The sequence below is a fragment of the Podarcis erhardii genome (assembly GCF_964252035.2).
Source record: "Podarcis erhardii genome assembly, chromosome: 3".
NCBI lineage: Eukaryota > Metazoa > Chordata > Lepidosauria > Squamata > Lacertidae > Podarcis > Podarcis erhardii.
In genome coordinates, this window is record NC_138507.1 from 106,838,900 (window position 1) to 106,853,538 (window position 14,639).

The 14,639-nt window shown below is 42.8% G+C and overlaps 1 protein-coding gene and 1 long non-coding RNA gene across 17 annotated transcripts in view; one reads left to right on the plus strand and one right to left on the minus strand.

Annotated features, from left to right (window-relative positions):
* Positions 1–14,639, plus strand: part of LOC309338052 — a 286,413-nt gene that overhangs the window by 266,566 nt on the left and 5,208 nt on the right. For all 8 annotated transcript variants that reach the window (XR_014154631.1, XR_014154632.1, XR_014154633.1 and 5 more), the window contains one exon: positions 12,125–12,221. This is a non-coding gene — a long non-coding RNA (uncharacterized lncRNA). The remainder of the gene's footprint in view (positions 1–12,124; positions 12,222–14,639) is intronic.
* BCL2L11 (BCL2 like 11) overlaps positions 1–14,639 on the minus strand; it is a gene marked incomplete at its 3' end in the record, with an annotated part of 92,494 nt that overhangs the window by 6,839 nt on the left and 71,016 nt on the right. For 7 of the 9 annotated variants that reach the window (XM_081855039.1, XM_081855040.1, XM_081855041.1 and 4 more), the window contains one exon: positions 10,072–10,184. The exons of 1 other annotated variant lie outside the window; for it this stretch is intronic. In XM_081855039.1, the coding sequence (XP_081711165.1) occupies positions 10,072–10,184 (113 nt within the window). Of the gene's footprint in view, positions 1–10,062; positions 10,185–14,639 lie in introns of those variants that run through there. One more of the 9 variants, XM_081855047.1, reaches the window with a different exon arrangement.

Here is a 14,639-nt window from a genome sequence, read left to right on the forward strand (position 1 = left end):
AGCCCAGCCATGAATTCAGCGGAGGCAGGTGGCCTCAAACGACACAAAAACACACACACACACAAAATATTACACTGGCCTCTCACACAGAGCTGTCACAAGGATTACCAGGACAATGTATGCAAAGTGTTCTGACCACTTGGGGAGAAGTATTCTATAAATACTGCTACTAATAGCAGTATTAACAATAAAACACAGCTTGTTTCAACATTAAAAAGTGCGAATTTATTATCTAAATAGGAATTGGCATTGAGCTGCAGCTGACTTCAAGGAGGGAACAAAGTTGAAGGGCTGTACCTCCCTCTCCGACCTCTGCCTTGGGGGCAACACCCCTAAGTCTGCTCATGCTACAAAGCATAAATTGGAGGGTGCTGTCCATCTCTAACCAAAACAGTATCTATGCCACGTACATAACGGAGCAACACTGTGTCCACTTATAAACGTCTGTTAGAAGCACCTCTGGCTGCAACAAAAGATTGAAGTGTAAACAAGAGCATCAAAATGCCTCTGCTTGGTTTTTGCATTCCACTGATTCCAGTGGAACATCCTTCCATGTAAATGCATTTGAGATCAAATGACTTTCGTAATCATGTAGGGTGTAAGAGAAATGCATCCTGTTAATGAGAAACGGATCTACTTGGGGGACACTCAGCAAAGCATGAAAAAAAAATCATCATTAGATAGCCGGGTTTCTGCAGTTTGCCTCCTGTCCTTGTAGTTTAGATTTTCCACTGATAGCTGCTGTCCATGTATCCTGAGTATACACTCACAAAGAGTGCCACCAGTGGCGTAGCGTGGGGGGTGCAGGGGAGCCGGCCGCACCGGGCGCAACATCTGGGGGGGGGGGGCGCTCGCACTCACAGCTCTCTGCCCCTACCTGGCTCCACGGGTTAGGGGGCGCAAATTACTTGCCTTGCCCCGGGTGTTGACAACCCACGCTACGCCACTGAGTGCCACACAACATGCCTTAAAGCAGGAACGGGAAACCTGTGGTCCTCCAGTTCTGGTTGGGACTCCCAACACCCTTCAACATTTGGAGGGCCCCAGCTTTCAAGGAGATAGCACCTAGCCAAGAAAAACACTTGTACAGAACCGTGTTTATTCCTTTTTACCATGACTATTTTGCCATTCCACTCTCTGTCCCAGTGCAGCCCCTGCCCTGCTGAGAGGAACACTTATGAGAAGCTCACACCTACCCTGCTACACAAATCCCCACTCCCACCCCAGCAACTAGCCCACTTGCCTACCTGGCTGTCAGTTTTCTACATGCTTATAACTAGAAGTAAAGAAATCTGTTTGTGGAATGCTTAAGCACCCTCAGCGCTGGGACTTGAGCAACTGTCGCTATATTTAATCTTGTTCTACACTGCTTAATTCACTGTCGCTAAGTTTTATGTGAGGTTTGTTACGAGAAACAAAATGGTATATAATTTATGAGATCTGGTAGCACACACAGAAGGAGAAAAGGGGAAGCCAAAAACAGGATGGTATTCTCAGAGTATAATTGTGTCATTGTCCAAATTGTTGACTCTTGAAAATGTTAAGAGATTCCCAAAGGATGAAATCTGGTAGCTATAATTTATCTGAGAAACCAGTGATTTGGCGTCGTTTGTGCCAAGAGCCTAAATAAAGCTATAGGCAATATGCGCCAGAGCTAATGAACTGGTGAACCTCTAAATTATTCTCAAGTGACTCCACCTGTGTAAACACTAGTTGGTTCAGTCTGGGGTATAAAAATATGCCAGCAGATATATTAGAAAAGATGCAGCCACGTAATGCAAAGTATGGTGGGTCACATATTAACATGTTGACTGCGCTCAACTTTAGGTAAGCGCCACAGCCTGAAGGAAACAAGGAAGCTAACCAGATGGTGTATCATGCTAGTAATTTTACTTTCTATTCCTTTTTTAAAAAAACATTGTTTCAAGATAGAAGTGTAAATGTGCAAGGTGGCCCAAAGTTTTACATATACAATCAAATGTCATGAGCACATGTGGCAAATGTATGGTGCACGTGGTTGAATCCATACAGACATGTGTAGAAGGAAACCTTAGAAGACCAGTTCAGAGGGTTAGCTACATTGACATATGCGCAGAAGAATCTTGCAGTACCTTATAAGATTAGCAGATTTGTTGTGGCTTAAGTTTTTGTGGGCTAGAACCCACTTCATTAGACACCACTGTTAAAACTCTAAAGTGCCGTAAGACCCACTCTGTATATGTTAAATCCAGAGGCTAGCACCATGTTTCAGCTAGGAAAAAGCATGAAAGAGCACTTGGGAAAAGCCAGAAGGAGCTACGACTCAACTAAGGCTAACTGTTATGTCACAAGACACTTCTTTGGGTTTTCAAGCTAAGCAAAAGTTTAGCTGCATAAAGAATCCTGCTAACATTTCTGAAAGCTGAACAAGACAGCGGCAGCTGCTGCTGAGTTTGCCTGACCAAGCCCTTGCCCCGATTCACCTGACATAATGGGACTGCGATAAGACCAAGGCACTTCCCCTCCACTTCTGCATAACAAGATGGGAGGAAATCAGTTTCGTGTCTGCAATTCCTGTAGAGGCACTCTAACAACAGCCTGTGATTTTTATCTCAAATGTATGGGATTGTTCCATAATTAGCCTTTCATACGTTTATTTTCAAAACCATAAAGGCATTATTTTAAGTTGCTGTGTGTGTGTGTGTGTGTGTGTGTGTGTGCGCGCGCGCGCGCGCGCTTGCGGGACAAGAGATGGCAACCCTAACTGGAGTAATCCAAGGCAGCAGAAAGATTGAAAAAGATATGATTACCCGTTCAGCATGTGGGAAGCCACAAGACAGTGATGCCACCAAAAGCTGATACAAATACTGTTTTAAAAAGGTACACAGAAAACCTGTTAATAAAAAAGCAAAATAGTACCCCAACACCTTTTCTGACACAGGGGTGCCGAAAGCCCCTACAAGATGCAAGAGTGAGTATGCTCTGCAGAGACATCTAATACATGAGATCTCTGCCCCCTCCCAAAAACAACGGGGAAGATTCATGCAAACCAGATATTCATGACATTCATATGGAGTGCCTGTGGCATATGTTTACTATGGCAAAGAAGAGAGGACATTCTAGCTTCTCTACCATGTGAATACCGTCGCCACCTGTACAAGCGTCTGAACCAGGTCAAAATCCCAACTCACTGCTTCTTTAGGGGAATGGCTGGTGCAAAATGTAACTACACACAGAAGACAGACAACTAATAGATTCACAAAGGTAAAAGATTCAGAAGACTGGTACAAGAGATCCTGAATTATTATTTTGGATTAATACATTTTCTGCACTCCTTTAGTCTTCTTTCCTTCAGCTCAGAAGAGATTTCGAATGAGCTGAAGCATGTAATTCAGCAACCCTGAAAAAGCTCAGCAGGACTGGCTAGAACTGGTCAAATCCTGCCTGAGAACTCCAAGTGTGTCTTCTTGAATTCCATAAAACACAGGAGGGATACAAATGGCATAAATAAAAGACCCAAAGCTTCCTGAAAGAACCGAGAAGCCAGCCCCTATGAATCCAACACTATCTCCAAGACCAACTCTACAAGCTGGAAGTCTAAGGGGACGCAGACAGAAAGACACAGGTGGACCATATTTCTAGTCTGTCGTGTGCTTGACACCAGAAATACAGCCACTCAAGTGCAACAAAACAACAACACATCTGTGTAAAGTCAAAATCAGTGGATGTTTGCAATTCTGGCTGATGGAATAAGTCCCACTGAAGACAGTGCAATTTATTTCCAAGTAAAAATGCATACAACTGCAGCAGTTATACATTCTGCTACAGAGAATGCTAGAAAATCGAGCTTCACTTTGGCAGTAGAAAATGAGGCCGCCATTTAAATTTGGTACAAACTGAGAATAGTATTATTAACGAAGTGAACTAAGCAGAAAAGCTGGGGCTCTGGGAGGGAAAGAAGAGTGAAGCTATCCTTCAGGTTCCAGGCAGGTAAAAGAGGGAGGGAGGGTAAACTGTCACAAACCTGAACTTAAGGAAACCTTGGAAGTTGCTTAACCATCCTGAGATGGTTTTTGCTGATCCAATTCTAGCTCAATATTAGGAAGAGGTTCCACACAGCTGTATACAAAAGTAAAATGAAAGAAAAATAGTCGCTGATGGGTAAGAAAGCAGTTCCGAAAATAAGGCCACAGAGTTACTTTCTCTCTTAGAATGGATCCCTCAGGCCCTGTGATGGCCCTACAGAAAAGAGGAACACTTAATTTGCCTTGCTCAAGCAAGAAGTCTGTAGCCATGCAGGCAGATCAAATCAGAAGAGAAACTGCATCAATAAAATCTAACCTCAGATCTTCCCTGTACATGGGCATGCTTGTGTGACCCAGGAGGTGGCTGCCCAGAGGCCCTCTATAACACTGTGAGGTAGAGGCGAAAGCACGTGCAATTTTAGGCCTACAGATGACCTCGGTCAAACAAACCATGGCCTGGGAGCAGAATTTTACTCCCATCAAGTCTTACCTGCATAAGAAAATTCAGGTCAAGGCATGTCCCAAGTCCTAGGTCCAGATTCAAGAAAGGCTTCAGTCTTTCAATATATTTAATTTGCTTTAAATTAATAGTGCAATAGGCTGAAATAGTAGCAAGTGGCAAGAAAGAAGAGCCAATATGTAGCAGTGAGCATACATAGGCAACTAGGAAAGGAATAAGAGAGTCGAGTAAGATGGCTACTACAAAAAAAATAATCAAAAGAACTGCTAAGCAACAAAGTAGTCTCCAATAAACCCCAATCATTTGTACTTTTCCAAAACGCTAGTGCAAGGTTACTGCAAGACTATATGTTTTCAGACTTTACCATTAGGTTAACTCCTGCCATGTCCCCATGTGCTGCTAGTCTCAGCTCATACAGACTATGCTGAATTTGCCATGGTCACTGAGGAACTTTAAAGATGTTCTCAGAGAGCCGAAACATGCGCTTAGAACCCGACTGGATTAGCTGCAATTCTCTCAAGTAAGCAGCCTCCCATGAGTTAACTTCTGGGCCTTAATCACCTCTGCATACAAGTGTCTGGACTGGCACAACAGTGGAATGAAGAAATACCCAAATCAAAACAATCTGCAAGTTCAATCCAGGGAAGCAGGTGCATAGGAAACAAAAACAGACCTTGACAGCCACTCGTTCTTTCTGAAGTCTCCTGTGAGTTTACTATTGTTATCAGTAGTAACATTTAGCAGCACATTCTACTCAAGTTTCCAGATATGAATGAGGAAACCAAAAAGCTGTCTAAAACCCAATTCATATGTAAACCAAATGACTCATCACAACAGTTCATTACGGAACACCCCTTCTGCACGTTATTTTGATGTGTGACAAATCAGGTGTGTGAAGCTTTGCCAGCTGAACAGAAAAGCTACATAGTCCAAAATAAAGGCGTGAAAAACGGGAAGGAGCTAAATATAAAACATACTAAACAGCCGGCGAAGTTTAGCCAAAACAAATAGCTAACGGGAAGCAAAACACTATTGAGGAAATATTTCTTAAGCTGAAAATTGCAGCCTGGAAAATCACTCAAATTGGTTTAACCAGTGATGCAAATAACACAGGGGCATCTGGAGGGGGAAAGTGGCAGCTGGCAGGTTAACCCTTCTTTCCTTGTCCCCTGGCAGCTTCCCCATCCCACAACCAAGCCCCAATAGTTGGAGTATTAGGTATCTCATCTCACCCATATTTCCTTGCAAGAAAGAGCCTTGCTGAATCAAACCAAAGGCCCATTTTTGTCCAGCATCTTTTTCACACTGGCCAACCAGATGCCCACGAGAAGCCCAGATGCAGATGTTCCCCAGCAACCGGGATTTCAGAGGAATACTGCCTCAGACACTGGAACTAGTCATAATGGCTAGTAACCATTGATAGCCTTGTCCCTCCTTGTCCAAGCCCATTTAAAAACCATCCATAAAGGTATAGGTAAAGGGACCCCTGACCATTAGGTCCAGGCGTGGCCGACTCTGGGGTTGCGGCGCTCATCTCGCTTTATTGGCCGAGGGAGCCAGCGTACAGCTTCCGGGTCATGTGGCCAGCATGACTAAGCTGCTTCTGGCGAACCAGAGCAGCGCATGGAAACTCCATTTACCTTCCCGCCGGAGCGGTACCTATTTATCTACTTGCACTTTGACGTGCTTTCGAACTGCTAGGTTGGCAGGAGCAGGGACCTAACAACAGGAGCTCACCCCATCGCAGGGATTCGAACTGCCGACCTTCTGATCGGCAAGTCCTAGGCTCTGTGGTTTAACCCACAGCGCCACCCGCGTCCCCAAAACCATCCATACTGGTGGCTATATAATATTGTGGTATTGAATTCCATAGTTTAATCATGTGCTGTGTGAAGAATAACATCCTTTTGTGTCTGCGCTCATTCTCCTAACATTCGGTTTCACTGGATGACTCCAGGTTTGACTATTATGAGACCTGCACTCGCCTTTTTTTAATACTAAAAACCTGCAGACATTGTCATCTTCCTCATAGCTTCACACCCTGATAATTTTGGTTGCCATTCCTGAATCTTTTTCCAGTTCTGCATTATCATTCTTGAGGTGTGGCCATCAGAACTGTTCACAGCATTTCAAATTGTGGTTGTACCATAGATTTGCATAATGACATGATATTGGTAGTTTTACTTTCAACCCGTTTCCTAACGGTCTTTAACATGAAATTCACATTTTCACAGCTGCTGCATGCTGAATCAAAATCTTTGCCACGACCACAAGGTTCCCCATCAGTCACTGCCAGTTCAGATTCCCTGAGCATATCTGTGACTTTAGGATTTCTTATTTTTTGCTCCACTGTACATCACTTGCTTATACTGAACAGCATTTGCCATTTTTATGCCCATTCCCCTAGTTTTGCAAGTTCCTTATAGAGCTCCTTGTTGTTGTTTAGTCGTGTCTGACTCTTTGTGACCCCATGGACCAGAGTGGACCAGAGCACGCCAGGCACTCCTGTCTTCCACTGCCTCCCGCAGTTTGGTTAAAATCCTGAACAATGTGATGTCATAAAGGCACCCTGACTTCCCACCCCTAACTCCAGATAATAAATCAACTAGTCAAAAAGCACAGGCCCCAACACAGATCCCTGGAGCAACCCTCTTCTTACAGCCCTGCTCTGTGACAACTGTCCATTTATTTCCTATTCTGTTTCCTGATCTTTATCCAGTTATTGATCTGGAACATGCCCCCCCTGCCACCCACCCCATGCAGTCACTTCAGTTGGCAAGCACAGGAATCTTTAACTGAATGCTAGACTGTGAATCTTCCATATCCCCTGAGGGAGAGTAAGAAAGAGAGAGATGTGTCACTATTAATGCCACAGATCAGTTTGTGGTAATAACATGTGCACTTCCAAGTCAGGTTATTAGGTCTGCCAACACTGCCTAAAGGCAAAAGAACTGCACCATTCATGAGACAGGCAGAACAAGACATAAGAAGTGCAATGGTAATGGAAAGGAGGTCACTGCACTGCACACTGGGGAATTAGCAGTTCATTACATACAGAAAAAGAAGAGGAAAAATAGATCCCGAAGTTTTATATGTTATTGAACAACTGGTTCCTTTTGCTGAAATAAAACTAATTGCAATCTCTTCATTACTGATAAAGTAAGAAGAATCAGACTAGTGCAGGGATAGACATGTCTGTACATGCCCAGAAGAGAAGCACTGTGTTAAGCCCTTTCCTGTCTGCAAAGTTAGTGTCGTCCTTCTGCTTCCAGTAACAAAGCACAAAGGACAGTTATGAAGTATCTGGCTCTCAATAGTTAAAAGCAAGCAGAATGCTGTCTTGTAGCCCAAATTCTGTGAACAGCCAAATGAAGCACAGTAAATAAATGTATTAAATAGGATTGCCATATTTCTCAGGAAAATCGGCAAAAATGTCAGTGCTGCCATACATCCAGACATTTCACCAATTTGTACCCAGACACTGCTTGCAGCTGCACTATTCCAGATATGTCTGGGAAATTCTGAACATATGGCAACCCCATATTAAATAAAATAAATTCCACAGAATTGTGATCATTAGGCAGCTGCATTACAGTAGCAGGGAATCTACACATTTGGAGACACTATCACTCACCAAAAGCACTAGCAGCCAACAGGTAGGTAGATGCAAGGCATTGGTGCGCGTGGATCAAACACATGTGGTGTCTCCTCCAAGTTTTGACTAAAAACCAAGCATACCTTTACCAAAAACTACCAAAGGGTTGCCGACTTCCACTTGGCCTTGCCAAGGACATTGAGACTTGGCAGTTCAAGCTTCTCCCACCATCTTCTCTCCATACCAGGAAAACACTTTACCTGCTTAATTTTCTAGTAATAAGCTGCTGGTAGAGTTACTGGAGCAGGGCTAGCAACAGATACGCATCCTTTATTTAAAGTGAAGACTTCCTCTGGCACACTGCTCACAAAATTATAAAAGTGCACCGTAGACCACAAAAGTTCAACCACCATATGGACAAAAGTATTGGGAAGAAAAGAAATAAATCAGTTCTTAAGCTCTACCTACTATTCCTTCAGACAGTAAATATATACCCTTCCCCAACTTTGAATTCCTTTGTGATTTTAAAGTGTAGAGTTGTATTCAATACAGCGCTACTGCAAACATTTTGTCAGTGCAAGCTGACTGTTTTGTTTTTCTACTGTAGCCTTCTTCCACCTGGTGCCCTCCAGATGTTTTGAACTACAACTCCCATCAGCCATTCTGGCTGGAGCTAATAGAACAGGCACTGGCAAGCTCTGCCCTCCAGATGTTTTGGGGCTACAATTCCCACCATCCCTGACCATTGGTCCTGTTAGCTAGGGATCAAGGGAGTTGTCGGCCAAAAACATCTGGAGGGAAAAGTTTGCCTATGCCTGTAATAGAAGTAGAGGGCACAAGCCTTTTACCACTGAACTTACAGAGTTTCTGATATCAAAGCTATTGATTATCGAAGTTAACCTGTCACTGAGCTGACTGAGTAGTTTCATTCCCTCCTCCCTGCACAGATACTTATAAAGTACACCAGAATATCCCAAACTTTACAACAGAGGTTAATGGCAATACATTCCCCGCCCTTGTTATGTTTTGCTGTGAGCCACACTCCTGACAAAGCCCTCCAGGTCAAACTAAAGTATCTATGCGAAACACAGAAACAGTTGCCATACTTTAATAGGGGAGAAAAGCAGCAAAGGGCAATTCTGACTGACATAAAGCCCCACAAGAAGTCACTTCACCCTACCCCATCCCAGTTGCTCCGATAAAATTTGCAAGCTCCCACAACTGCTTTTCAGTAAAACCAACCATAGTTTGCTTTTTTTAAAGTTAGGGGTCTTCTTAAAAGGTAGCTTTATGAGATTCTTTCAATTGGTACTGAATGAAAACTGGAAAGAACACCAGTATGTGCACACACAGTTCTGGCTTTCAGTAAACATCCTTCTGAATGCCACTGATAAGGAATTTCTACATTATGGTGCAATTTTTTTACTCCTAGTCACAATACATAAACATGCAAGTACATCAAGTTGAGTAATAGGGCCTGGGCAGGGCAATCTTATACGTATGTTACACTGGGGACTGGGAAGAGAAGAAGAAATGGCGCTGCTACCCCAGCAGAATGACTGCACAACCCAGTGAATGCTCAGCTCAGTGCAGGAAAACCCACAAGCAGAAAATACAAAGGCTGCAGGAGAATGACGCACCCCCAGTGTCCCCAGAAAGACTGCCAGCACCCACCAACCAGGGACTTTGCCACTATCAACACTCTGCTGCAAACACACACAAGGGGGCCCATGAACTCACCTCAAGCTCCTTGAATGTGGGATATATTTGACCTGAATTAATACAAATAAAATTGATGTGCTACAGGAAGAAAAAAAGCAAGCAGTTTATAAGTAGATGAGTGGGTGAAGCAGGATGCAGCTTTCTGCAAATTCGGCACATTTGGAGCAGTTTGACACCTTTATGAATAAGGAACCAACACCTTTGTTGTGTGTGCTTTCTCCTGCCAAAACTAAGAATACCCCTGTTTGGGCATACAGGGCTGCAGCAAAGAGATTAAAAAATTAAGTTACCCTTCTCGGACTGTAGGAAGCATTAAATTCATCTCCAATGCGCTGTAATTCCCGTGCAATCCATATTTCTGGCCGTATATCTTCAGGGATTGACCGTGACTGCCACCTGTAAGCTGGATCAAAGCAACATAAAAACAAATACTTTTAAAAATTCCCAAAAGATACTTTCCCCCATCTCTCTCCCAATTTCTCACATGCATGCACCCAAAGGTTCTACATTAGTTTTCTGACTGAATTACAAGAATGAGAATGACAGCTCTAAAGAGACCCTGAAAACTTTTCACTGAGCTAATCACGAAGAAGCATGGGATTATATTTTACATTGAAGTTACCATGGCATCAGAAGCTTCAATTCCTTGCTTACTAAATCCATGACTGCCAATGGGCCTTCTTATGCTACCTCCCCACCCAGAGATAAACAGTAACTGATGTTCTCTAAGACTTTTACATGAGCTGCATAGAACAGCAAACCCTCAAAAACATCCAGTGAAAGCGTGTAACAACACACAGATTTACAAATGAGAATCAGAATCTGATCAGAATTTCAATATTCAAGGATTATGTCCCCCAACAGAAACCATGAAGCAAAAGGTGAATCTACCACAAGCAGTTCCAAGTATTCCCATGTCATCAAGTACCATGGAACCCCTGCCCAAAAGCACCCACAATGCACTGATCTCCCTGCCCCTTCTCATTCCTGGTAAGCACAGCAACACAGCTGTGTTGTGGCTCCACCCCTCTGGGTGTGCCCCTTCTGCGCCCCTCATAAAAAGTAACAGGAGTACAACTCTCAAATGCAAGAGCAAGATTTGCCTCTTGGAGGGCTCTGATACAATGTTCAACTCAGTGTCAAATAGGTTTATAAGGTATTCAGGAACTGGTCTTCTTGTACATCATGCACATTGATGGTATGCTATCCTTCATAGGACAGGTACCACAAACATCCAAAAAGCATGTAAACAGAGCAGTAGAAGGGACAACCTAGTTCAAACCAAAGAAAGGATTTCTTATGTGTGCATAACTTTGCAGTTGAGAAGGAAAAGACTGATCTAATTAACAAGAGAAGAGTATTCAAAATGGGAATGCATGAAGTGTGATTGCAGTACATTGCATGCCTTTCCTATTTACAATGGCAAGGGAAGTTTCAATACATCAACTAACACGGTCAAGAAGTTCTTAGACTTCAACTCCCAACCATCATGGCCAATAGCGAGGGATGATGGGAGTTGAAATACAGCAATTTCTGGTGGGCACCGCTTGGTCACTGGTGCTATAAGTATTACCTCATTCTCCCCCTCTTCTGGCTCAATTTTTTTGCACATGAACAAGAACAGTCAATATTCGCCTCAAATATTAAGTGTAAGAACTGACTCATGCTTTTGTCATTAAGCATGAAGCAAAATGGAATCACTGCCCAATACCTTCACTGGCCCTTCAGTATCAAGGAGTAATTCACTTAGAGGGAACAGGGTCATTCAGCTTGTGTTCAGTATACAGTACTAGAAAAGCTGACAGAAAGATTACCAGACACACACAGAAAATGCTTCACTGCATAGCATATCGCAGACCAGTCTATACGTGCCAGCATGGGTCTGCCAGAGTTATGTAGAAGATGGGGAGGGGGCTCTCTGATTTTATGTGCCCAAGGGTGAGAGTAACAGAACTCTCCACATGACTGCCACTTGCTTTCACACAGCCTCTCCCCCTTAGCCATTATTCTCCTAGCCAGACCAATTCCCCACACTGGAGACAGAGTGAGAGAAAAATGGCATCCGGGGACAAAATGCAGAGAGACAAGTTGTGCTTGAGGGGAGGAATTCTATACTCCATGTCTACATGCCCCTTTTGCACTTTAAATCAGTCACTCGGACACACACACACACACACACACATGTGTGTGAGGGATTTATATGTAATTATGTTTTTGACATCCAAGGTGGCCCTTATGTCACACAGCCACTTTTCAGGTTGGACTACAGCTGTATATTTAAAATATGAACACATGCCTCTCTATAACCAAATATTAAATGGAAATATTTGAATCCTTTTTCAGCAAGGAGAATGCAATGTGCACTTCAGAACCCATGATTAACTGCACTGAAGTGTCATAGCGCACAATGAGGAAATATTCAGTTTTCCAATTGAACAAGGTATCTTTTGTTTTTTACTTGTGCATAAGGTGGGAGAAAAAATTGTTAGCTTTTTTAAAAAAAGCCGCTTTAGGATCTGTGGACCCTTAGGGCCAAACTATAAGGTTTCTTTCCTTCAAAATGTAGCTTCCCATGTATGGGTGGGCACAGACATTTATGTGAGAGATTTGGATAGCAGTTATGGTGCAGGGAGCATGGGTTAACTATAAGCCCCAAGTCAGTTCAATTTCCCAACTTAAAAATTACACACAACCCAAACTGCTGTTTGCCCTGTTATTCTCTTCCCCCCACATTAGAGCACCATCCAAATCCTTTCAACTACTCTCAGCACTCCTTTGTTTATGAAGGGAACTTGGGTATGTAATGTAATATGGCTTGAAGTAGTATCCCTTAGCATTACAAAGAATGATCCTTTATCAAGCAAATAGAGTGTGTATTCTAATGCACATTTTACACAAAGAAACATTATTAATTTAAAGCAGCAGATATTAATGCTAACCATGTACAGCAAGAAATACCACATAATTTGGAGAACAAAATGAACAGCTTTCGGCACATAAATATCAGCGCTTGAGATGACTGTATGAACATCTATCCAAGATTATTTCAATCAACACAGTACTACCACTGCAGGGGTTCTGGTGGGATTACCTTTTGAGTGCTTTTCAGTTCTATGAACCTAGCCTGACTTCCCCCACCCCCTCTTCAACATGAAATGAGAATGTAAGCAAGCATGACAGCACTTTTTACACAAAGTATTCCGCAAACTTGGCATTAAAACCATAAAGGGATCATAAGGGAATACTCATAGCTTCCAATCTCAAAACAATCAAAAGCTAGCAGAGCAGTGAAAACGTTAAGCAAATGCGCCTGGCTTCAATCTGTATGGAAAAATTACTTCAGAGCCAGACTAACATTTGCTTGGCTTACAGATGTATTGTTTTCACATTATAGTAGTGAAATACCCGATCGGTTTTCAAAACAGACTTTGCATCAGGCCCAATTTTACTCACTTGCTTAGCTGCTGAATTTCATTCAGTAAAGTCCTTGCAATACTGGGCTTACTCTGCTCCTAATCTTCTAGACCTTTTAAAAGACAAGTGTGGGGAGCCAACCAACAACATTGATATTGCCATAGCAAATCTTGAGAGAATTCTCCACAGATGACATGTTATAATAGTAAATAGTATTTGTTCCCACACCGCACAAAATTAAACTGTTTCACTCTGATTTGATCATCACAAAGCATACCTGAGCAGGTAACTCCAAATGTACAAATGTAGAGGGACCACAAACTAGTCACACAGTTCCTATGGAAATCAGTGCAGTTCTCAAAGGCTTATATTGGAGAGGACATGGGTGAATCCAAGGATTTAGGCTTGTGCAATGGAACTCCCCCCGCACCCTGACTCCCCAAATCTACTCCAAAGGATTGGGGGGGGGAGTTTACTGCAAAAGTGTAAAAGATTAAAAAGAGAACACATACTCTTCACAACAAAAGCTCAAATTCCTACTTCAAAAGGCCCAGATCCATTTCACTCCATAGCAGTACAAAGAAAAATCCCAGGAAAATCTCAAGCTACAAATGCCACTCAAGCAAATTCTGATACCCCATGTCGTATGTAACTTACACACACCCCAAATTGCCACCCAGTGCCAGCTAAAACACTTTGATGCCCGAGGCAGAAAATTCAACTGGCAAAGCTGACAGGCACTAAAGAGAGCCACAAATGTGGTGAAAAGGGACATCAAACTACCCATTAGCATTTCCTGCCACAAGACCAAGCAGAACCAAATCTTATAGCAAACTTGGCCAAAAATAATCTCACTCTGCCAGCGGGAAATATATAGATAGGTGCCTCAGCAGCCTGACAAACAATGGACAATTTCAGACACATTCTCCCCACCACACTTCATACTCAGTTTATGAGTAGCCAAGAGGTACGTGGGTAAATTCATACTGATCAGATGAAGGCACCACTGCCATTTTGCACTGTAAAACGTGCTGCAACATTTCCATAGTAGTTTCTCACACAGAAAACAAGTTTTCTATGCAATAGTAATTTCTGTGTTGGAAATTGTGCACACTTGGTGTTTTATTTGCCACGCTTAGATCCACACCTTTAGATCCACACCTTTTAGCATTTTACTGTGTGCCGATTTTGAAGTCATCGGTGTAGGACAGGAATGGGGAGACTGCGACCTTTCAAATGTCACTGGGGACTACAACATGGCCCTAATGATTGGCCATACTGACTGGAGCTGATGAGACTGAGTCCAACAACTACCTTTGCAAAACTACCCAATTGTCAAGAATTATTAGAAAAATAACAATGCTTTTAAGACTTTGGCAAGAACAGTTTGTTCTTCTTAGCAAAGTTCTATATCAGAAAGAAAGGCAGAAAATTACTTCTAAAC